The 23,774-nt window shown below is 33.9% G+C and overlaps 1 protein-coding gene across 1 annotated transcript; it reads left to right on the top strand.

Annotated features, from left to right (window-relative positions):
* Nucleotides 1–4,427: 4,427 nt before the first annotated feature.
* On the top strand, nucleotides 4,428–23,065 carry LOC136039836 (small ribosomal subunit protein uS4). Its single transcript, XM_065723752.1, has 4 exons — nucleotides 4,428–4,537; nucleotides 14,071–14,300; nucleotides 15,570–15,756; nucleotides 22,848–23,065. Exons 2-4 carry the CDS (start codon nucleotides 14,078–14,080, stop codon nucleotides 23,017–23,019), a joined length of 582 nt encoding a protein of 193 aa, XP_065579824.1. The 5' UTR covers nucleotides 4,428–4,537; nucleotides 14,071–14,077; the 3' UTR covers nucleotides 23,020–23,065.
* The last annotated feature ends 709 nt before the right edge of the window (nucleotides 23,066–23,774 follow it).

Below are 23,774 nucleotides of genomic sequence, written 5' to 3'. Positions count from 1 at the left end.
TAGTTAATTAATTGATTAAGTCGAATGATTCTAGATAAACAAAAAGTATTAATGTTTTAATCACTTTTAGAAGGTTTTGCTTAGAATCTCTAAATATAAATTGGGCCTCTGGCTGATTTTTGGGCATGATATTGTATTAAAATAGCCTCTTATTTTAAATCACAAGGATTCTTTTTTTTTTAGCTCAGTTGCTAAAAGTCAAATACCCCATCCCACACAAATAGCAAAATGTTTATATACTTTGCTTGGTGGGATTTTTGACCACTTGGGATAAATACATTACTTTTTTCTTTTTTTACTGTATTAGTATTTTCAAGCGTCTTTAACTTTGAAGATAAACGGCTGTCGAAAATTCGTCAAACTACACGATTTTATAAATAAGCAAAAAAGGTTAAAAAGGGGCATCTTAGGTGATTGGCTGTTTCCATAGGTGTTTTATGTTTTTTCAAGAAAGGGTTAATAAAATAATTCTTAGTCTGTTTTATAATTGAACAAAAGACACAACGTGCAATGGAAAAACTAAAATATTGAGAACCGACTTGTTCTGTTTTGGTACGAAAAACAAATCTCATGACATGCCTATTGAAGAGACATACCGTGATGCCTATTGGTAAGAAAACAAATCTCATAATGCCTACTGAATGACCATATGGCTTCATTAATTCAAATTGCATTGTGGGACATTTTGGGCTAGATTTAAGACTTACAGTTCATCTGTTTAAATTCGGCACATTAAATCGAAGATTCTAATCGGATCTTCTGTATATTGTTTGGTCCTCGAGAAAGTTTAAAGTTTTTGCTTCTTTTCTTAAATACCTATTTGGAAACCAGAGCTTGTAATCTATTGTAGTCATTTCGAAAGCTCAAAAAAGCCTTTCTTTTGCAAACAACTCCTGAAAAAAAGATTGATTCCTCTTGAAAACCTTCGTTCAATTGGATAATAATAACAACTCAAAATTCGAAAACATCTTTTTTGAATGTTCGTTCTATGCAATTTTGATCATCTAGAATACTGCTTTTTAAAGCGCTCTTGACGCGCAGCAGTATTGAATAATTACCGTACATATTAATGGTAATAAATATCAATGTTAATGGTAATAAATATTAATGCATATTAATGGTAATTAATGTGCATTCAATGGTAATAAATATCCACACACACATTGATACTATGTTTTATGGCGATAACCTAAGACGAAGGGGGATAAAGAAATGAAAAGGTGTTAATGCATGCACCGTATGTTCTTTAGTGTAAGCCGAATTTATCTAGTTGTATATTTTTTTGTTTAGCTTTTTTTGCGTATGCGAAAGTGTGTATTGTTTGTTGTTGTTTTTTTTTTTTTTTTTTTTGACGTGTAAATAGTCACTTGTGTCCTACGTATTATAATAAAATTATGCAATAGCAAGATTTTGTAAGCTTTATTTTTGTATAGGATGATACTCTGTTGCAAAAGTAGAACAGGTAATTTTTAATTGCTCATATAAATAAACTCTAGGCATTAATTTTACAGACGGCTTTACTCAAATCGATTTAGTACATCAAGCTTCTAAACTATCACTGGAATGCTATTTAAAATTATTGAACTCGAATTTCATTGTTCTCAAATTGAAGGTTTTTGATAAATTAAAGAGATTTCTACATTGGAAGAGACCTCTGAAACCTTTTCCACGTCGAGATCACTTAAAATCTCATAATATGATCTAGTACCTTCGTTAGAATACGTAACTTGATTCCAGCTAAAATTTTACTGTATGTATGTACTGCAGGTAAATGTATAAAAGTCTCCTAAATTCTTCTTGAAATCAGCTCTTGGAATCTTCTTGCACCTAAAGAGGCGCTTGAACCCCTGGTCTTAAAACCCTGTACTTTTAAAACTAGTTTAGTTATTTCTGAGACTTCGGGAAATAAACTTCGTTGCTTAGAGTACAAATTTTTTTTTTATGATGCCCACAACTACCAATCATGCATTGGGGACAAACTATAAGTTATCCATTATTGACAATACCGTTTGCCACCTGGAGCACCAGTATCATATATCTAGCGGTGACATTGTCATCGTAGGTGTCCCTTTTGGCCAAATTGCAGTCGTGATGCTTGGGTAAAATTCACTGCAGCTCAATACCTATGATTCTAAATCGAACAAAGGGAGAGGCTAATAAAAAGGATTTTATTGGCCATTCAATAGCCAAAAAGTAGACATCTGTAATTAATTGTTCATATTTTGGAGGAATAACCATCATCTCTCGGCACATACTTGTTCAAGCAATTTTTCAATTCGTAAAAAGCGACTTCTATTTATCTTTAAGAAGGCTTTGCTTCTTTAAAAATATACTGTATTTCAACTTGATAGGAATGCAAAAACAGGCAAAAAATATGAAAAATAAAAATTGTACGAGTGTAATTGTAAAAGGGATTGGGTAGGAAGAAGTCGTACTGGGTATGTTCTTCATAGGGGGAGAGGAGGGAAGGGAAGTAGGATGGGAAGTGTCTGGGAGGAGAAGGTTTACATGTTTAAAACTTTAATCGACCTTACTACATTTTCCTGATAGGTGAAATTTGCATAAATGGACCAAACTACAACGACCAGATCTACAATCAACACTTAAGAATCAACTCTTTCTTAAGAATTCTTAATAAAAAGTCACTTTTGGCAAGGGCAAGGTTCATTTTGACAAGACTGTTTGGTAACCTTTCCTTAACCTGACTAGTAACTTATTTAACTTTAATGCTGCTCTTGGGAGAATTGGATAGGGTCATTTTTTGGAAGGATTAATTACTGATAAGCTATTAATTTCTATTGAGGTGACATCACAATGCTTTAGTCTACAAAATTGAAGCGCTACCCTCAGTCTTGCATTTTACTTCCTGACGGGAAACGACTCTACGTAACAGTGATTTGGGGAAGTTGAAATCATCTTCTGGTAAAGGGGGGTCAGCAGAAATTCGGCATTAATCTCCTTGGAGTTACTGAGTATGTTGACTGGAATTTGTAGAGCGGGGAGTACGATGCGAAGATAAAACATGTGACTTTAAAGGGTTTACCTGCATGCTAAAAGCATCCTTAGAGAAAAAGTCAGAACATAATCAACCTTCATTCCAGTCAGTAGTTTTAATTCCAGCACACTTTTCAGATCCTACATGAAAAGAAGAATTGCATCCTCCACAATTGACTGAATTAGAAAACACTCTTAATCTTGTATTTTAGACAGGCTAATCTTTATGGATGTGAAGCGGTTAACAAACTATATATACTCTGATTTGTCGCAATGTGTTATTAGGAGGAACACTAGATGAAGACTAAAATGAAAAGGACATAATTTTCATCCAAGACTTGGACCCTCAAGGCTTGGGAGTACATTTTTAGGGAAACGAACATATAAAATGAGAATTATATTATGCACCGCTAGCTTAAGATAATTCAGTTTATCCCTTTGAATATTCTTCTAGGCATCTAGAATGTGGTTCGACCTATTTCTAAGCTTAAACTTTTAAAATATCTTGTAATAACTTTTGTACTTCAACGGCTGTAATGAGCCGTTTCTGTGTGAACGTTTCGCGATTTTCCTGTATCCGTTATCCGTGAGACGTTTTGTGTTAAAAAAATAAGAAGAAGAGAATCCTAACACTGTAAACCAATGGCGAAACAGCTAACTAAAAATAATTTAAAAATCCGAAACAGTTTTATAGTTTTTATACCTTATACTAACAGGTTTGACATAAGCTAAGACGTAAGCCATGCTAAGTCTATTTCATCTTCTGAAAACAAATCCCTCGGTATCATAAAAGAACCATCTCCAGCCAAAATCCAAGAGTTTTTTATGAAGTTATATAAAGCACTTGTACGACCACGTCTGGAGGTCGGAATGTCATTGGCAGGCCCTTTTTTCAAAAAAGATAAGAAGTTGCTTGAGGATGTCCGGCGTCGTGCCACTAAGATGGTTAGCAGCATGAATAAATTTCCATACGAAGAAAGACTACGTCGTTTGAAGCTACAGATACTGACATACTGAAGAAAAAAGGGGTGATATGATTTTAACCAAAAACACCCTTTCCGGTCTTTTTGCAGAGCCCTTGCATTCTGGTATTAGAGGATATTCAATGAAGCTCCCCATGCAACATTCCACGAGTAGACATAGAAGTTATTTCTTCAGCCAAAGAGTCAGCAATCTGTGGAATCAATTGTCTGAGGAAACAGTTTCTGCAACTTCAACTGACACTTTCAAGTCCCACCTTGATAAGGAATGGCTCTGCCAGGAGTTCATTTACAATTGGGAAGCTGCAGAGTCCTCCATAAGAGTCTAGATCAACAACCACAGCCTAAACCAAACGAATTTTTTTCGTCATTGGGCATCACACGGATGGAAAATCCTTATATCGCTCAAAACTGCGATTTAAGGTAACAAACGCTGATACCGAAATAGATGGCGTCTTTACAAAAGCGGCTCGACTGTTTTATACTCATCGCTTAACGGTGCTATTCATTTTCCGAAGAAGCTTCTTAGTTTATTTGATTCACACATCAGCTGGAGGCTGGAGGTAAGATCATTTTTTTTTATCCAATTTAATCCTTCTAGTTTTATATTGTTTTTGGCCTGGAAAATATTGGAATATTTGGTGCAAGCTGAAAATACCAAACAATGGAATTATTTATGTTGCTTTTCTAAAAGGAGACCACATTTATGGTGACCAATTATTCCCACTGGGTTGGCTCTAGTGAGAGGTGATTGGGTCTACACTTCCATTGTGTCAAGCTATAGTTAAATAAGTAAAAAAAGGATGCAGCACTAGACTCTTAAAGCCAAACCAGCAGTAGTGATCTCTGTCTAAAGGCCCTTCAGCCAGGAAGTGCAATGGGGGGATGAGGGCCAGCCATCCTGTGCTTTTGCACATCCTTCCTGTTAGTAAAATAGGAGTACTCCCAAAACCTGTCTGTTTTTCCAACATGCCAAAGGAAAGTAGTATTCCCCCAAAAGAGGTCTTTAACCCTAGATTTACAGATATTTGAAACCTTGACAATTTTGATTTAGCATAGGGCATAAGGCTGAAAATACTGCTTGTAGGCCTACCTCATTTTTGAGCAGAATATCAATTTAACAAGGCCTCCCTTTTAGGTAAAATTCTAGTTTAGTGACTTCTTGCTATCTTGGAAAGTGGTTAGGTTAGGAAAATGAAACTTTCAGGGAGGGGTTTACAGGCTAAAGTATTTCCTAGGAAGGTATTTTGAAGTACATACCTCTGCTCTTTCTCCCTCTAGATGGTCCTGAACTTTGATCAGAACCTCCTCCTTCTGCTTGAATGAAGTAGGCTACAACAAACTTGTTTTCAGCTTCACAACCTTGCTCAATCCTAATTTACAAGGTTTAAAAAAAACATTGACATTGCTCTGAATTCTACTCAGAATTCTACTAGTAATAGAAACTTAAGGTAAAATGTTGTTTTGTCAAAATTTTAACAGATGTAGACCTGTCATGTATGTGAATTTCAGGGCTCTCTAGAGGGAGAAGGAGTAGAGTGGGTACTTCAAAATGTACCTTTTGTAAAATTATATCAAACCATATAACTGGCTTTCATATAAAGTGAATACAGCCCACCACTTGATGCCCTTTTTTATGCTATTTAAGAATATAATAATTGCATTCTACCTCAAATTCAGATTTAAGCACTTTTTGAGCTTTTAAAAATGACTTATATATGGGGTGTGAAAAAGGCTAAAAACATTTGTCTCAAACTTTAATGTTATATAATCCACAAGCACTGATTTCCCAACATCAATTTGGATAAATTAATTTTACCAATGTTATGGCGTTTTTTTCTTTGCACTCAAAAAACTTAGTATTATTTTGTCAAAAACAGTGCAGAGAAAACATAGTATTTTTGTCAGAAACAATGGATAACTTGTACTTTAATTGAAAATTTGTCATTTTTAAGAGCTTACTGAGTGCCTAAATTTGAATTTGTGGTAGAAGCAACTATTATATTTGTAAAGAACATAAAAAAGGCATTGGGTGGTATGTTCACTTTATTGGTAAGTTAGTTATATGAACTGTCATAATTTTTGAAAATTCATCAATTTTAAGAGCTAAAAAAGTGCTTAAATATCAATTTAAGGTGGAAACAAATATTATATTCACAAAGAGCATAAAAAAGGGCATCAAGTGGTATATTCACTTTATACAAAAGCCAGTTATGTGGTTTGCTATAAATTTACCTATACTTTAGCCTATATACCCATCCCCAAAAGTTTAATTTTCCTAACCTAACCCCTTTACAAGATAGTAAGAAGTCACTAAACTAGAATTTTACCCCCCTTTATAACAAAAATATAGTCAAAGGTTGTTAGTAGAGAGGATAAGTAGAAGTAGGTGCTTCATATTATATTTCAAAACTAGAATTTTAACAATACATTATCTAATTGTATCATAAGATACCCAGTATTTAGACAGCTAATCACCATAATTCACACTTCAGAGCAAAATATGGTCAAATGTTGGATCTGTTCTGGTCTGTTATTAAGATGGTAATTATTTAAACACTATACATAATGTAAAAAAAGGTCTGTAATTGTTTTTATAGCCCAGTGACACACCCTCCAACTTAGAAAGTGCTAGGATAGATGCTATTGAAGCCTATTAGGTAATAGTGACCACAAATAGGTATGATTACAGGGAGCATTCTTCTGGTTTAAATTAGATATTACAGCATATCATCAGTAGAGTATAGGAGTTAGTGGTGCATGACAAGCAGCACCATTACCCTGGCTCACAAAAAACTTATTATTTTTATTTTATATATAGCCTAGTAATATATTTATCCTTGACATTAGTCTGTCATACATTATAGCTACTGCTAATGAAACTGATTATGTTCTCAGTCAGTAATTTATATCTGTGTGATGGTGTGTAATTTACCATCATGTTATTTAAAATGACTTTAAAAAGTGTATAAATAATAGAAGGAAACATGATATTATTACTAATAAAATCTTAGTGCAGGTTTTATACTCTATTATTTTTTATGGCACTTGGTATCTACCATTTCCCTGATTTGACCATCTGGGGGGGGGGGAATGGTGGATAGTTAAATTGGAAAAAATGAGGTATTTTTAACTTATGAATGGATGATCAGATCTCAATGAAATTTGATATTTAGAAGGATATTGTGTCTCAGCTCTTATTTTAAATATCGACTGGATCTGGTGACATTTGGGGGTGACATCTACATAATTGGAACAGATCTGCTCTTGTTGGTGGGAGGTTTAATTCTGAAAAATTAGAAGAAATGAGGCATTTTTAACTTACAAAGAAGTGATTGGATCTTAATGAAAATTTCATATTCAGAAGGACCTCATAACTCAGATCTCTTATTTAAATCCCAACCAGATCCAGCATCATTGGGGGGGGGGGGAAATCTTGGAAACACTTAAAGCAGAGATTAGGATGAAACTTGGTGGGAAGAATAAAAGCATGTCCAAGATACATGACTGACATAACTGGACCAAATCTGCTCTCTTTGGTAAAGTTGGGGAGGGAGTAATTTGGAAAAATAAAAAAAAATGAGGTATTTGTACATTACAAATGGGTGATCAGATCTTAATGAAATTTGATATTTAGAAGGGTCTTTTGCTTTAGAGCTCTTATTTTAAATCCCGACCGGATCCAGTGACATTGGGGGGTGTTGGAGGGGGAAATTGGAATTATTGGAAAATGTGAAAATTGAGGTATCTTATGAATAGGTGATTGGATCTTAATGAAACTTGATATATAGAAGGATCTTATGTCTCAGATGCTCCATTTTCAATTCAAATTGGATCTGGGGACATAGGGGGTTGGAGGGGGGAAACAGAAATCTTGGAAAACACTTAGAGTGGCAAGATCAGGATGAAACTTGATGAGAAGAATAAGCACAAGTTATAGATACATGATTGGCGTCATTGGAACGGATCTGTTCTCTTTGGAGGATGGGGGATGTTGATTTGAAAAAAAATTAGAAAAATTGAGGTATTTTTAGCTTAAGAATGGGTAACTGAATCTTAATGAAATTTGATATTTAGAAGGAACTCATGTCTCAGAGCTCTTATTTCAAATCCTGACCAGATCTGTTGACATTGGGGGGAGCTGGAGGGAGAAACTGGAAATCTTGGAAAACGCTTAGATTGGAGAAATTGGGATGAAACTTGGTGGGTAGAATAAGCAAATGTCATAGATACGTGATTTACGTATCCATATTGAATCTGCTCTCTTGGGGGTAGTTAGGGGGTGGGGTTCAGTGCTTTGACAAGTTTGGTGCTTCTGGACATGCCAGGACAAAGAAAATTGGTAGGCATTTCAGGGAGCTGTACAAATTGACTTGATAAAGCTGTTTCCCTGATTAGACCATCTGGGGGCTTAAGGGAGAGGAAAAATTAGAAAAATGAGGTATTTTTAACTTACAAGTGGGTGATTGGATCTTAATAAATTTTGATATTTAGAAGGACCTCCTGATTCAGAGCTCTTATTTTAAATTCTGACCAGCATTAAGCCTCTAATTTTCTTTTCAAATCAATCTATTGATTCTTAGAATTTTGCTAGAGCTCATACCATATGAGCTCTTAGCTTTTGTTTCTTCTAGTTGAGATCATTGCAGGTGAGTGGTGCTAGTGGATCAAATCAATCCACTAGCTTTGCTAGTGGATTGATTGGTATATTTGCAAGAAGTAATAAAAAGGAATCAAGTAGTAAATTCATTGTCTCTTGTCAGTATTGATATATATTTATATATATATATATATATATATATATATATATATATATATATATATATATATATATATATATATATATATATATATATATATATATATATATATATATATATATATATATATGTGTGCGCTTTTCTTCCGTTTTGCCAAATACCTCCTACGTTTTCCTCCCTGGTACAGAAACTGTCCTCATTAAAAAGTATCACATAACCGACCCTCATGTTGCAGTTGAAAATTTAATCAAAAGACACAATATTAAAATAGTAGATCACGATTGGTATAATCTCCTTTTACAATAGTTCTGTTTTCGTTTATTCATTTTAGTGCTATTTTGTTTGCCCTTTTATTAGTTGAGTCTCTTTCTAGTTATGTCTCTTCTGATATGTTCTTATATATCTTCTTATATTTATATGTTCGTGCTCCATTTTTTTCATTTCGTATGATTGACGGGTTCTAAAATATATATATATATATATATATATATATATATATATATATATATATATATATATATATATATATATATATATATATATATATATATATAGATATATATATGTATATGTATTTTCATTGGCTCTAGTTTTTAGTAATACCAAGTATTATAGCCAGATTTTTACCATATTAAGGATTTTTTCCTAAATATAAGAATCAGATTTAGATTTAAAAATATTTACAACCTTGTATATCAAGAATTAGAACCTTCTGCCTTCTTTGAGCAGTTTTAAAGGTATTTCTCAAGCTTTTATGTATAAAAAATGATGATAGTAAAATATCATCAAAGTTCTTTGCTTTTGGGAAGGAAGGGGCACTGGGAGGTACTTCAAAATACATTCTCAGTGGGGCATTGAGACTCATCAAGTTTTATTCATAAATCAACTACTCTTCAAGATGCGCAAGAGGTCTGCATCTAGAATTTTACTATTCTTTAATAGTAAGGTGACTTTAAATTGTGTTCTATATTGTCCTGCTGCCTTAATGTCTGGATGTAGACCTGCTCCTAGTCATTAAACTGTATAATAGACCGTTGTTTTATTTATATTAAGGTGTATTATAACCAGAAATCAGAGGAGAATTAAAAAAAGTATACAATTTAATCCTATGGGTGCCAATTTGAGGAGGTGAAAGTGTTCCTGTTAAGTATTTAGTGGTTGATTACCTCTGAAGGAAGAATGCTAAATAAATAAAAGTAGTATAATTAGATTCTTTATTTTATGCTCTTCCCAAATTTCATGGTTTATTTTCTGACAATGCACCCTACCCCTCTGATAGCCTCATATATAGTCCGTATATATATATATATATATATATATATATATATATATATATATATATATATATTTCTCGGCTAATTGAAGGTATGTCTCATGTTTTTTTTTTCATGCTGGCTTTTTGCAGTCTTAACTAGTTGGAATTTACTTTTGTCAGTTAGGTTTCACCATTTTTTAAATTTCATCTGCACCTCAGCAGCATCTTTGACAAAAAAGAACAACAATTGATTTTTAGGTCCAGGCTTATCTTATTACCCTTGAAATTTATGTCTAATGTCAACACATTTGTGCCTTCCTTATTTCAGGAACTACTCATTGTGAATAGTCCCATTTGTTTGAAGGCTAGAGAAATCTCAGGCTTAATCCCAGAATGACAGTATGTCATGTTTGATTCGTGGCCTGTAAACATTTTATTCAACAGAACCTTAGATTTGATTCTGTTTAATTAATCTAAACTGGACATGAGCAGACTGCCACATCTGGTCAGGTATTTTGCATTCCGAAGATTTTTATTTGTTCAAAATATTGTATATGATTTTTCTAATGACTGGGGGCTTATTTGCGGATTATTTTTTCACCCTCGTCCCCTCCACTCCTAACACTACCCTTTTAAATTTGCTAATGAATAACTTTCTATGATTCATTGATGTATGGTAGTGTCCCTATTGTTTACTAAGATATTATTATAGTTAATTTTCTCTTTTTGTATCCTTTCAAATTGCTCTCAGTGCAATTCCATGTACGCTTATCAATTTTTTTGGAATTTAGTTTCTTGGAATTCAAAACTTCAAAACGTGGTTCTTATGTAGTATGATCTATACAGTTGCAACTGAGCCTCAGTATGTTTATGATTGATTTCAACCCAGTTAACAGTATTAGCTTTTTTATAGCATAATAATACAACCATTAAGAACTCTCTGTAACAAGAGGCCAACTCAGCTGTGTATGCTCCTCCTCCACCCTAATTTGTTCAATGCTTCACTATTAGCCCCCCTCATTGAGTTTTAATTTCCTCTTGATCCTTTCTCGTGACTTCATTTGGGGATGACCTTTTTGCTTGGCCTGAGACAGAAGACAAAAATAGCACAATCTTTGAGAATTGTTATTCTCTGATTGTAAAATGAGGTCTTGCATCTTGTTATTCCTTTAAAATGTAAAAGTGGACAATATTTTTTAAATTATTTGACAAATCTTCCTCTACCTTTCAAAGTCCTTGTGTTTCAGAGCCATGCTTGACCATTGTCATTATGTGTGGCTTCCAGCATATTAATCTGGTTTGCAGATATCTTCCCTATTCTTCCAAACTTTTTAAACTGCAAAACCCCCCAGCACATTGGAATTGCAATTACATCTTCAGTACATTCACCCTTTGTACCAATAAAGCTAACTTTACTAGCTTTGCCTCTTCAATTTACTAGCATTGCCTCTTCATCCTCATTTATTTTTAGCCTAGGCAACTCAGTCTTCATACCAGTTATTTCTAAACTTTGTCTTGTACTCTGTATCCTCAAACCCTCTGAAAATTCATTCATTTTGCTAACATTTTATTTAGCACACTCAAATTATCTTCATGGTCCAAGTTTTGGAGTGTTACACTATCCTATTTGATACCCAGTTTCTCCATATCTTTGCTGTGCTCCTTGGGAGCAAGTCCATATGAATAGGGTGAAATCACAACCTTACTTACTCCTGATTCCACACTCAACAAACTAATAACCTCACTTCTTACCATAACTGTAGCAATATTATTCTGTGCATAGTTTAAATAACTTTAATGCACTTATCTATGCAAGGACACTACCATCACTTGAGGTTTCCTGTCAGGTAAATCAAATGTCTGTTCATAATTTATAAAACTGAGGACTAAAGAGGCCTGATTTATCAGACTTCAAAATTGTTGTTCTATGTGCAAATCTGGTCAATACACCCTCTCCCTATAACCACACTGATCTTCACTTAAAACTGAAACCAAAAGTTAGAATATACACAATCTTTTAGTCTAATAAGCTAAATAATGCTAATTAATTTGCTTCCTGCAGAAATAAAACTAATGCCTGTAATTATCACAGTCATTCCTATCACCTTTCCTTTAATTGGTTTTGATTAATGTTTTTTTAAGATCGCTAGGAACTTTCTTTCCTGAAATCATATTTCCATAATTTATGTCTGCTTCACAACCACCATATTTCAAAGACTAATTTGGCATTTGGCTTGATTATTTTTCAATCCTTTTAGCACTGTAAAATAAATCTTCCTTTTCTCCCTAATTGTCATTTCTTATTGCTTTATCATGGTTTAACACATTTTCAAATGTTCTGCTGATCTATCTTCAATATTTTTTCTTACTTCTAATTGAGGCTCTGCTTGTCTCTTGAACTAGGACAAATCCAGAGTGACTACTTTCTCTCAATGTCTTAACAAGCCATACAACATCTTGATGTTATGCCATCTGACTATCTTCCACATTCTTAATTTTTTCCATGACTTCCATTTAGCATCTTCTTAGTCATAATTTTATGCCTTCTCTACTTTCATCTTGTTTTAGGTCTTTCACTCGGGAAGTCCTGTACAAACCCCATCTCTCTACTGCTAAACTCGGTGTTTTTTCTTGTACTTCTAGTTGGATTTCTGATTTCCTCCCCAAGATTTGATCTGTAACTCTTCAAACTACAAAGATATTACTATATGTTTTTTTTTGCTTTTTATGTCAATAATAGTGTACACAGTCACGTTATCAGTGAAACTTCAAATAAACAGTATTTTCTATGAATGAATAAAAAATAAATGAAACCAAAATTGAAAATAATCAAGTCAAGCTTCAAATCAGTCGGTATTATTATGAATATTCAAGTTGAATTTCAAACGTAATTCCAGAAGTATTGTTGTTTGAACTAGTAAAGTTATGCTTCTAGGTATTTGCAGTTGGTGACTGGCGTTTACCCCCCCCCCCCGGTTCCAAATTTGACAATTTTTATTTGAGTTTTTTTTATTCTCTGTAGGGGGAAGGAACGTTGGTATTTGTGTATTATGTCACTCACTCAAGTTTACGCTGTATAAAACTCGAGAACAAACCGGTTTCTTCATTAGTTTCTTTCACCTTAGCGTGAGACAAGTCGTGACTTGTCTGGAAATATATAATTTCGGCTATGTATTTGTACGGGGGGGGGGGGGTAAAGTATTTTGACAGTTTGAAGTCAGAAAACAATTCTTACTTCATAATATGCAGAGTAATTGTACCTAACACATTTTGCATGCACACCTGCTGTACTTTACCCCCCCTCCAATGTGCAAATATATAGCCCAAATTAGTTTACACTCATGTAAATGTCATGCCACGCAAATTAACGGTTCTGTGTTTATTTTAAATTCTTGATCAACCTGCCTAGAAATAAAACTCAAGTAAAATTTCTGAATTTGGAAAGCCTTATTTTCTGGGAGGGGGTAAACGCATAGAGCCTTGCAGTTAATGGCTGTTTGGTAGGCAAATCCTTTAATCATTTGCAGCCCATTTAACTCAAAACTAGTTTTAGAGGGAATAAGACTTTTTTTGTCATAAAATGCTGATGCTACTTTTTGACTACCTCATGTTTTCAAAATGCTGTATGTTGAAAGCATTTATTAGAACGCTTAAAATAATGTTTTCAAGTTAGTAGAACAAGTGGATAGGATGTACATGCCTCAGCTGGATAATATTGAATACTGATAATAGTTTTATGAAACAATTTGATTTCTTACTAAGGGAAGATGTTTCGATAATTGGAGTCCTTCTTTCGACTTAGCTTATAGAACAAGGTGCACAGACTGTTTTTTAATAACCTGTCAATGATGCTGTTCTGCAAAACCTTGAGCAAAATGCAAAAATGTTAACTAAATTTCAGTTTAGACTGTCAAATAGACAGGATAGTTGAAATTGCTCTAATTGTAAAGAAGATATCTACGGATCCCCTCCCCCTTTTTTTTAATTATATATGTACTTGTTTTAGTTTTCTCTCCCTGTATGTTATTGTCCCCTCCTTCCTACTTGGAGGTTAATACTCTGTAATCTGTTATTTTTGCAGCTAAAAGATGGTGAATCATCGAATTGCTAAAGTAGAGTCGAAGACCTATGTTGCCCCCCGCAGGCCTTTTGAAAAAGCTCGTCTTGATCAGGAGCTTAAACTTATTGGCGAGTTTGGTCTGAGAAACAAAAGAGAAGTATGGAGGGTCAAATACACCTTGGCTAAGATTCGTAAGGCTGCCAGAGAGCTTCTTACACTTGATGAGAAAGACCAAAAAAGATTGTTTGAAGGTAATTAAATATTCTTATTTATGATCTGACTATTATCATTGTTTTCAAAGGTTTGTATCCGAAAAGCAGCTTGGTAGACTTATCTTCTGTAAAAAGAAAATAGTTGTTTCAAGAATGATTTTGTAAAATACTCGCCCATAAAAATGAGCCTGTTTATGTTCCCTGCTCAAGTCAAAAGCTTAAGTATGTCTCACAACACAAACTTTACTTGAATACGGAGAATGTGTATTCATCTTTTTTGAATTGATTCTGTGATTTTGTTTTCAATTGCACTGCAGTTCTTATAACTTGACATCTTTGATTTAATTCAATATTATTATCTGTTTTAAAACCCCTTTGTTTCAGTCTTATAAGATTCTGAGCCAAATTTAGATGCTTATTATAATAAACTCTTGGTCATATAGAATCATACTAATAGCTTTACATTGAGGAAAGAGTAGGATTTCTTCTGATGTGGTTGATCCAGTGGATTTGTACCCTCCTGGGGGAGGGGCTGTTAAACATGAAGTTGTAAATGTAAAATCTTGACATAAATAGTTTCGACTTTTTTTTTGTTTTACGTCCTGAAAGGTATTTTCAAAGAAAAAAAACATAATGATCAACTAAAGGTTGGTGGGATAGTGTCAATTTTAGCCACAAACACTATTCACCCATAATAGCTATCAAAATATAACAACAATTTGCACTAAGTTAGTCAATTTCAGTTATTATTGTGTGTCTCTTCAATTGTACATATATATCATTATGCAAAATCCATCTTAATTTTTTATTAACAGTCGCATACAAACAATGAATAAATAAATGATGATGCTGAAGTATAAAAAAGAGAAGTCTAAATTTGCAGAAGGGTAGCTTAGTTCTGTGAGGTGAAGCAGAACACCAGAAAAGCACAATGTGAGGGATGAATAATTCACTCAGTCAAAAAATATTTTAGCATTCTCTTCTATAAAAATTCACATGGATCAGCTGTTACAATCATATCTCCTTAATTCCAAAAACTAGGTTGCAGTTTTAATTTCAAAAAATGCAAAGATTCCCCATATCCTTATGTGAATACGTGATTCACTGGTTGTTTATTAATGATATAACTAACTCAACGATAAAAAAAGAAAAAGATGTGCTACTGAGATTTTTTTAAATGATGCAATTTATCTGACACTTCTTGTCATAAATTATCTTTGATTGAAAATTTTTCACTGACACTTATTTTCAAAGTATATTTTTGTCAATTTGTTTTTGAGTAGACTGAATCTCTATTCGTATCCATAGGTAATGCTCTGCTTCGTCGCTTGGTCCGCATTGGCGTGTTGAGTGAAGATCGCATGAAGCTCGATTACGTTTTGGGTTTGAAAATAGAAGATTTTCTGGAAAGGCGTCTTCAGACACAAGTTTTTAAACTTGGACTTGCCAAATCAATCCATCATGCTCGTGTTCTTATTAGGCAAAGGCATATTCGGTAAGGGTACATTAGTTTAAAGGAAGTATTTTGTGTATTTGTATTAGTTTCACCTTTATAATTATTTTTGCAGAATATTTTTGTTTGTTTCTTATTGAATATTTTTTGGAGGATTATTCATTAAAATAATGGTACAAATTTGAGATGAAGAGGGGCCATTTACGGGGTTTAAAACTGCATTACGAATAACGACAAAGACCACACTGCATACAAAAACAAGAAGCCGTTTAAAATGACTCTTTTCAAAGACAGTAGCTGTAAATTTGAGTAAATATTTTGGCTACATGTTCAACAGCTGTCTTCATCAAGGATAAAAGAAACTAGATGGAAAACATCAAACAATTGAAGGTGTAACCATATTAAGTAAATTTGTCTTAAAGAGCTATAATCTATTTAATAATAGTTATTTTTCTATTCATTGAAGCTTATTCCTCCTATTCTTGGCATGTGGAGTCATTTTGAATGTGGCCCAAAGTTGAGTAAATCTGTTTATGTCTAGGCAAGATTGAGAAATTCATAGTTACTCTAAATAATTGTCGAAAAAAAAATAATTGCTGGCAGAATTGCTGTAAAAGATGTTGACGATGAACTTGTTTGTTTTTCACATCGTAAACGTGTTGATGTTTACATCGTACTTAGTAAAGATCATGTCTTTTCATGTGTTGCGTCGGCTGTAAATAAGCGATTATAAAAAATACACAAATGTTACATAATTGCAATAATGTAATACCTGCGTGGGCAAGAGCGAATGCGTTGTTTACAATGATGTAATGCCTGTGTGGTCAAGAGTGAGTGAGTTTTTTGCAATGATGTAATACCTGCGTGGGCAAGAGCGAGTGCGTTGTTTGCAATGATGTAATGCCTGTGTGGTCAAGAGTGAGTGAGTTTTATGCAATGGTGTAATGCCTGTGTGGGCAAGAGTGAGTGCGTTGTTTGCATTGATGTAATGCCTGTGTGGGCAAGAGTGAGTGCGTTGTTTTAGCACTTTTCCTCTAATCACACATGGCTATAGCAATAGACAGGATTTCGTTGTGGCTTGTGCCTGTGCACAATCCTCATTTCTGTTCTGACTACAGTTTATACAAGAATATAGGTTAGATAATAACTCATTCTTTTTATATTGCCGTTTTCGCTGTGAATTTTACAAATTTTGGGGGAAATAATGCAGAATTAAAATTTATGCTACCTAGCCGTAACAATAATTCAGACGAAATGGTTGTGTTAGCTTACAATACTTCTAGTTTGAATTCAGACTGGGAGATTCCAAGGTTTTGGCATTTTCTGTTTTGCTGTTGCGCAAACTAACTTGCAATATTTTTGTATTTCTGACTTGGTTCTGGAAGTTGGATTACTTGCCTTTTTCATGGAAAGGAAATCGTCTAGGAGGGACTGTGATCTATGGGATCGGTTATAACAGATAATATTTGGTAACTTTTTGTTCTGGCGAAGGCCAACACCTCAGATTAATACCCAGCGTGATTTAATATCATCGTGCTGTAAAGGTCATATTCTAGATTTACAAGTTACTGTAAACACCTTTATTTCTAGTCTTATCCTGAATTTTCCTGTTGTAAGGAGGTTCAAGTTGTATCTTCTCATTTTCATATAATTTTTAATATTTTCATATAATTTTTTCAATCGTGTGTTAGTATTTGCTTTACTCCCTTTTATTATTAGACAGTCATCGTTATATCTAGTGAATAATTGTTGATGTTTTGGTACTTGCAGATAATGGAATTGGCTGTTGTTTTTGTGACCAAAACTTCAAATAGTACAATCTATTCTTTAAGGCCACTTGTTTAGAGCTTGCTCTAAACAACGCCTTTGTCATTAACAAGAATGACTGATTTGAAAGAAAGGTAAAATCTGCTTTGCCTTAGATAACCTGTTCTGCTGGAATTTTTCAATTACATCCGTTGGACAAGTTTGCCTGTCTTGTATGTGCAGAACGTTGCTTGTTGCTCCATCAATCTACAATTGACGCCCTGTGGTTGAAATTAAATATATAAAAAAAAAAACAGAAATTCGTTAGGAGGACGATAAAAATTCACGTTAAAGAATTAATTTAATATTCATTGATTCCGATGAAGCAAGCCGCTCCCTAAGCTATTTTAGTTTCATTTACATAAAGTGTTACATAAGCGAAGCATATTGTTTATCATTGAAATTTTTTTTACCAGGATTGAATTGTCTAGAGAATAAATCCGTTAGGAGGGATTTTTCCGCAGGTATAGTCAAATTTTCTGGCATTATTTAAAAAAGCTCAGAAATCAAATAAAAAGGCAAGTTTTTTCAACTAAAAGTAAGGAGCAACATTAAAACTTGAAACGAACAGATATTAATATGTATATTAGGGAGTTGCTCCTTCTCAACACATCGTTCTTTGTACTAGAGTTTTTTAGTTCTGTTAAATAAACCTTCTTATTGTTCTAATTAGACGAACGTAGTATTTCAGGAGTCGTTCCTAAAGAATTGGGACAGAATTAAAACTTTAGCGTAAAGAGGAAGATGCTGAGGACAAGTAACCCTCCTCATATACGTAATAATTTTTGTTCGTTTTTAAGTTGGCTCCTTACTTTCAGCTGAAATTTTTTTTTATATATTTAATTTCGGATCTTTTTTTTTAATAATGCCAGGAAATCCGACTACAACTCCGGAAAAATCCCTGCTCCTCACGGATCTATTTTCTAGACAATTCAATCTTGGCGAAAATTTACCCAGGATAATTACCCTTAGCATCTCCACGCGTAAAATTGAGTTGGCACAGAGAAAGCAAGATAGAAGAAAAATTTCGTGTAGGAATTCTTGCAAATTCCCACAGTTTAAAATTTCCTCGGGAAGATTTGCCCCTGGAAACTTTGGAGATTTGCCTTCTTGGAAAATCCTACCAGCAGAAAATTCCCCCTTCCCTTGCCGAGAAATGTATGCATACTTCCCAAATAACAAATACTATGCATAAACAATGGGAAAATTTTGTAACTTAAAAGACCTTTCCCCAGGGGCTCTTGGGGAGAAGGTTCATAATATCTCCAAAGGCATAGTTAATCAGCCTTTCAACTATGCTGAACATCTGGCTATCTTAAAATTTGATCGGACAAATTTGAGAAAAAAAGGGGTCGTTACCTTCTGATTTTCAGTACCATAGTTTTATCAATTGTTTCTCAAAGGGATATTACGTGGCCGTACAAAATCCTACTTTAGGACTGATAGAAAACCCTACTCGTAAGGAAAAAAAAGAAGTGGCAACACTATATTTATCAATAACTTAGAAAAGAATTGCGTCAATTGCATAAATTTCTTCGAAGGCTATGATCTTTCATAGTGATAGTACTAGAACTTTATTCTTTTTGAAAAGGTGTAGACCAAAAATATTCCCAAGAATCAAGAGGGGTTATGTCTGGTTCTACCTCCCCCTCCTTCCACAAAACTTGTTCTTTTTTTGTCATAAGGTTCAATGAAAGTTAGAACATTTAGGCATTAAAATGCACTCTGATACGCCAGGTCTTCATATTTTTGCATTAACAATAGCTAAAAATATAGCAAATAAATTCCAGAAGTATTAATTCTTCAATACCCGAGTCAGTGTGAAATCCAATCCATGCAAATTTAGTTATTGTACAAGTAAGATAACAAGGCTCGGGGTCATGGGCGTACATAGCTTCTTGTATGGGGGGGGGGGTGAGCTGAAGTTATATTGGCAGTTCAAAAAACCTTAAATTGCCAGCAAGTTATATCATACCATAAAATCTTTATTAATAAATAATCACAAAAAAATAATAAATCAACAATAAGCTTCAGTACTTATCTTCTTGGATTAGAGTCAAATCTTTTCAAGACATGCATAATTGCTCCTTGTTTGACTTTTATTCTGTCATTCCAGCTGTTTATTTCCAACTTTTTCAACCACCTACCTTTTATCAACTGTTTTTTAGCCATCTACCCTTTTTGAGCTGCTTTTTCAGCCATATCTAATGTAAATTTGAAGTTCGGGGGGTAGCAGCCCCACTTCTGTACGCCCATGCTCCAGGCTCGAGCAAACCGGTTTAATTGTGACACTAATGAACCTTGGTTATAAATTAGGCAAATATAACGACAACTGAGGGCGAACGAGTTTTATGTCAGAGTAACATGGGTTTAACATCAGTCTGGCAGTGTCCAAATTTTGTTTTAGTGAGTTTTTGGCTTTGAAGGGCTGTGTCTTAATTTTGTTGTCTGGTCTGCAATGAAACGAAATCGAATCTTCTGGAACAGTATTAACAAAGCACAACAAAATAGTTCAAAGTGTATTCTTCTAAGTTCCTCTCAAACATTGCAATCTTCTGGGTTTATTGGAGAAAATGATTTGAGGCATTAGAGTGGTCTTAGAACTCTCGTTTAAGTGATCTCCATACATCATTTCTTTAGCGAATGGAAAATACTCAATGAATGAAAAAACAACAAATATGTTTTAGAAAAAAAAATTTCTTCTAGAGTCCACTATGGATATTTCTGATTCCCATTAATACATCTTATTCATAGTTGTATAATGCTAATCACCAATGCTTGATTTTATATTGGTATCAATTAATTTAGAGTTTTATTCTTTAAAATTTAGTTTTACAGAGGTCAAGGCTGAGAAGGTTACCCGGGATACCCATGCCTATTCCATCTACAAGAAGCCTTTAATATATCGTTGGCCTCCTAGTGCAATTTTACTGGTGTTTAGAATCCATGTAGAATGATCTGTTTTCTTACGCTAACACTAAAATACTTCATTGAAAAAAGAAATGTTCAATGTTTACGTAATATTCTTTCTAGCTATATATTTGAGTACATTCTATTCGTGTTGTAGGATTCATCCATAATGTATTCGATCAATGAATTTATTCATACTAAACAAATCTATTTTACAAACACAACTAATGATTACTCGCCTTAAAAGACTCAACTTATTGGGGGCTTGTTAGATTTTTTTTTTTATTAAGAATATGGAATTCATGTAGCTGGCCAAAGTGTAAAGATTTATCAGACTCAAATTTGTTTTTTGATGCCGATAGATATTGACAAACGATAAATGATCGCTAAAAATGGTACGTGTAATTTAACCGTTTTGCAACTTATCCAAATTTAACTTAACTTTCTTGCAACTCAACCCTGTTTAACTCACTCTAATTTAAATCAGGCACTGTTTGACTTAAGGCCAACGCTAAGAATAAGTCAGAACTAATACCGATTAGAAGCTGAAAATTTGCTTCAAGTGTTTTTGGTTTTATTGGAAACTGCAAGGGTATGGATTTGCAAAGGGGCAAATGAAAAATGATTTTATACCCAGCTCTCTGAGCTCTTTCAGTTTGATTGTTGGAGTGATGTAAAAGTGTTTTGTTTGGGTTATTCCATATAGGATCGACGAGGAAATGACACCTACCGTAATGGGCTGGGGGATATATCCGAGGACCTTTGCTGGTTACCCATTTCTGTGCCCCACGATGTTCCAGCGACCCGCTAGGGCTGGTGAAAAAAAAAGAAGGCATGTTCGGGATTCAAGCGCTTTTTTATAATTCCCCATTGATTTTAGTGTTGAAATGAAAATAGATAGCTTCTAGCACTAACGAATCAGCTTTGTGGTTGAAGGATTTTTTTTAATTTGGTAGTTTTTTTAAACCTTTTTTGTGTTCTCCTTTCAACTGTGTCTGGGAGGGGGAGTATTAAAGAGGGATATTTTTAAACAGCATTTTGGGGGTCTTTGATCATGTATGTTTCAGTGGTAGATCTTTTATGGCTTTAAGCCTTTACACTCCAGAAATGACACTGAAGTCCCATTTTGGTACCTTAAGTCATTTTGTGATGGTGTAGTCATGACAAAACGCGTAAATATAAATATTAGCTTTCAGATTACCTTAAGCAACTCTCTGGGATGTTCTACTGGAGAAATAAAGCAGAAAAGGGTGATTTACCAGCGTTTCCTTGCAATTCTTTGCATGGGGGTTCAGTTGCACCTAAGGTCAGATGTGCGAGGGCTCAGTTGCAATTGAACCGCTGAAAATAGTGTCACGGTAGATCAAATTTAGGTTTAGTCACAACGACCGTCAGTGAAAAAAGGCGAGTTGTGGCTATCTCCATAAACGTAATATAACCGAATTTATGAAACTGTAATCTTTCGCGCGAATCGTCCTTGGGTTGTTACGCATCTCTTCCAGAAAATTATGTTAGAAGATTAAATAAATGTTTTAAGCTTTTGTCAGTATTGTTCTTAAAAGGTTTTTTCTCAATCGTTTTTATTTTATACTAAAACCCCAATTTTCATGTTTCTTTTTCCCTCGTTTCAGGTTTTTAAAATATTTATGTTAATTTGTAAGATAACATTGAAAGATGAAATAACAAAGCTTACACGCGAAAATTTGCAATGTTCTCAGTAAATGTATATCACGTAGAACTGGTTTGTGCAGATACTTTTTTATTTGATTTGCGGGTAAAACGTTGCAAGCAATAATATGTGTCTTGATGTTTTGCTAAACAAAATAAAGGGTATTTTTTAACAACTGTTCTCTGGACAAACTTTAAAATATTTGGTGGTAAGTAGTTGAACTATGTCAATGGATATTTTACGATTAGATATGAGATCATTTCTGGAAGTTTCATTTGCTTGGTCTCTTCTACTTTAAATTGTGAGCAAAAGTTGTCCTCAAAGTGTTTTTTTTTTAGGTCTCTAGTTTTGACCTGAGTTTTAACAGGTTACATTTCGTATTATCTAGATGATAAAAAAATAGACTTAAATCGTTAAATTGTTTCAAAATAGGCTTAAATCGTTAAGGGTCAAGAAAGCTCTATGGATCATTAGACCTACAAAAATTGCTTTTGTTTGTCCCTGAGCGCCTTCAAGTCTCTCGGCTGGTTTTCTTGGTATGCAAGTTCGTGCGCTTTTTCATTCGTATGCAAGTCAAATATTTCTTATTTTTCAAAATATTTCATGTCAAAATATCACCACAAATATTTCTTAGGGGAGAAATTTGAAATGCAGTTTTCATCTCCTGGAGGGTACTGTAAATTTTAAGAGTTTTTAGGGGGGCTTTTTGATATAGACTTATGCTGTATTTTTTCATTTTTATTTATAGTGTAAGAAAGCAGTTAGTTAACATCCCTAGCTACGTTGTTCGGCTCGATAGCCAGAAACATATCGATTTCTCTCTCCGATCACCATTCGGTGGAGGACGCCCTGGCCGTGTCAAGAGGAAGAACGCTAAGAAGGGTACTGCTGGTGCTGCTGCTGAGGAAGATGAAGAATAAACGTTTTAAGCTGTGATTTTGAATAAAGGTTACAGTTTAAAATTTAGCTTTGATGTTTGATCGTGCTTATTGCTAATAAAAGGTATCAGTATAGGATTTTTTGACACAGTAAACTTTTAACAATGTAAATTATAAGCTATACCCTTTCTTATGTTAAATTATCCCAGTTACACCATGAAATTTAAGGGGTTTTGTTATATAGCATCCAGCCCATAAAACAAAACTTAAAATTATGACCATAATGATTCTAAGGTTTTGTGTAAGATTTGAAGAATCTTACCTGTCAAAAACATCAAACACAAAATATAAATGACAAAATTATATTATTTTTTTTGCAATTTCAGGATTCATCTTAATTTATATTAAAACAGGAAGTTTTAGCTTTGTTGAAACGACTATATTGACAGAAGTAAAATTTGAAGTAATTGCCCAATAGGATACAGGAGTTCCAGGGGAATTATCTTAGAAGGATTCTGATGAATTATCGGCTCGAGTTTGCCCCTCTTTCAAATACAAGTTATATGTATTACAGGGAAGATATACGAATCCCCTCTTGACCCTTAACATATACTATACACTTCGTAAAACTTCAGGTTTTTTCTTCGTAAGAATTAGTGAAGAACGAACTACGTTGTCACAGGTGTCAGCCAAACCACACATTAAGTTATTTTCGTAAAACGTCAAGGCGTTATATTTTCACAATACAACTATTAGCTGTTCTCTCTTCAGCTCTATTGGCCCTTTTGACTGGAAGA

This window comes from Artemia franciscana, chromosome 20 (assembly GCF_032884065.1).
Source record: "Artemia franciscana chromosome 20, ASM3288406v1, whole genome shotgun sequence".
Classification (NCBI taxonomy): domain Eukaryota; kingdom Metazoa; phylum Arthropoda; class Branchiopoda; order Anostraca; family Artemiidae; genus Artemia; species Artemia franciscana.
The sequence above is the reverse complement of the archived record's forward strand: the minus strand, read 5'-3'. Positions and strand labels throughout refer to the sequence as shown.

Coding starts and splice junctions, on each gene's coding strand:
- LOC136039836 (XM_065723752.1), top strand. CDS start 14,078: ATGGTGAATCATCGAATTGCTAAAGTAGAGTCGAAGACCTATGTTGCC. Junction 14,301..15,569: donor CCAAAAAAGATTGTTTGAAG/GTAATTAAATAT, acceptor TCGTATCCATAG/GTAATGCTCTGCTTCGTCGC. Junction 15,757..22,847: donor ATTAGGCAAAGGCATATTCG/GTAAGGGTACAT, acceptor TTTTATTTATAG/TGTAAGAAAGCAGTTAGTTA.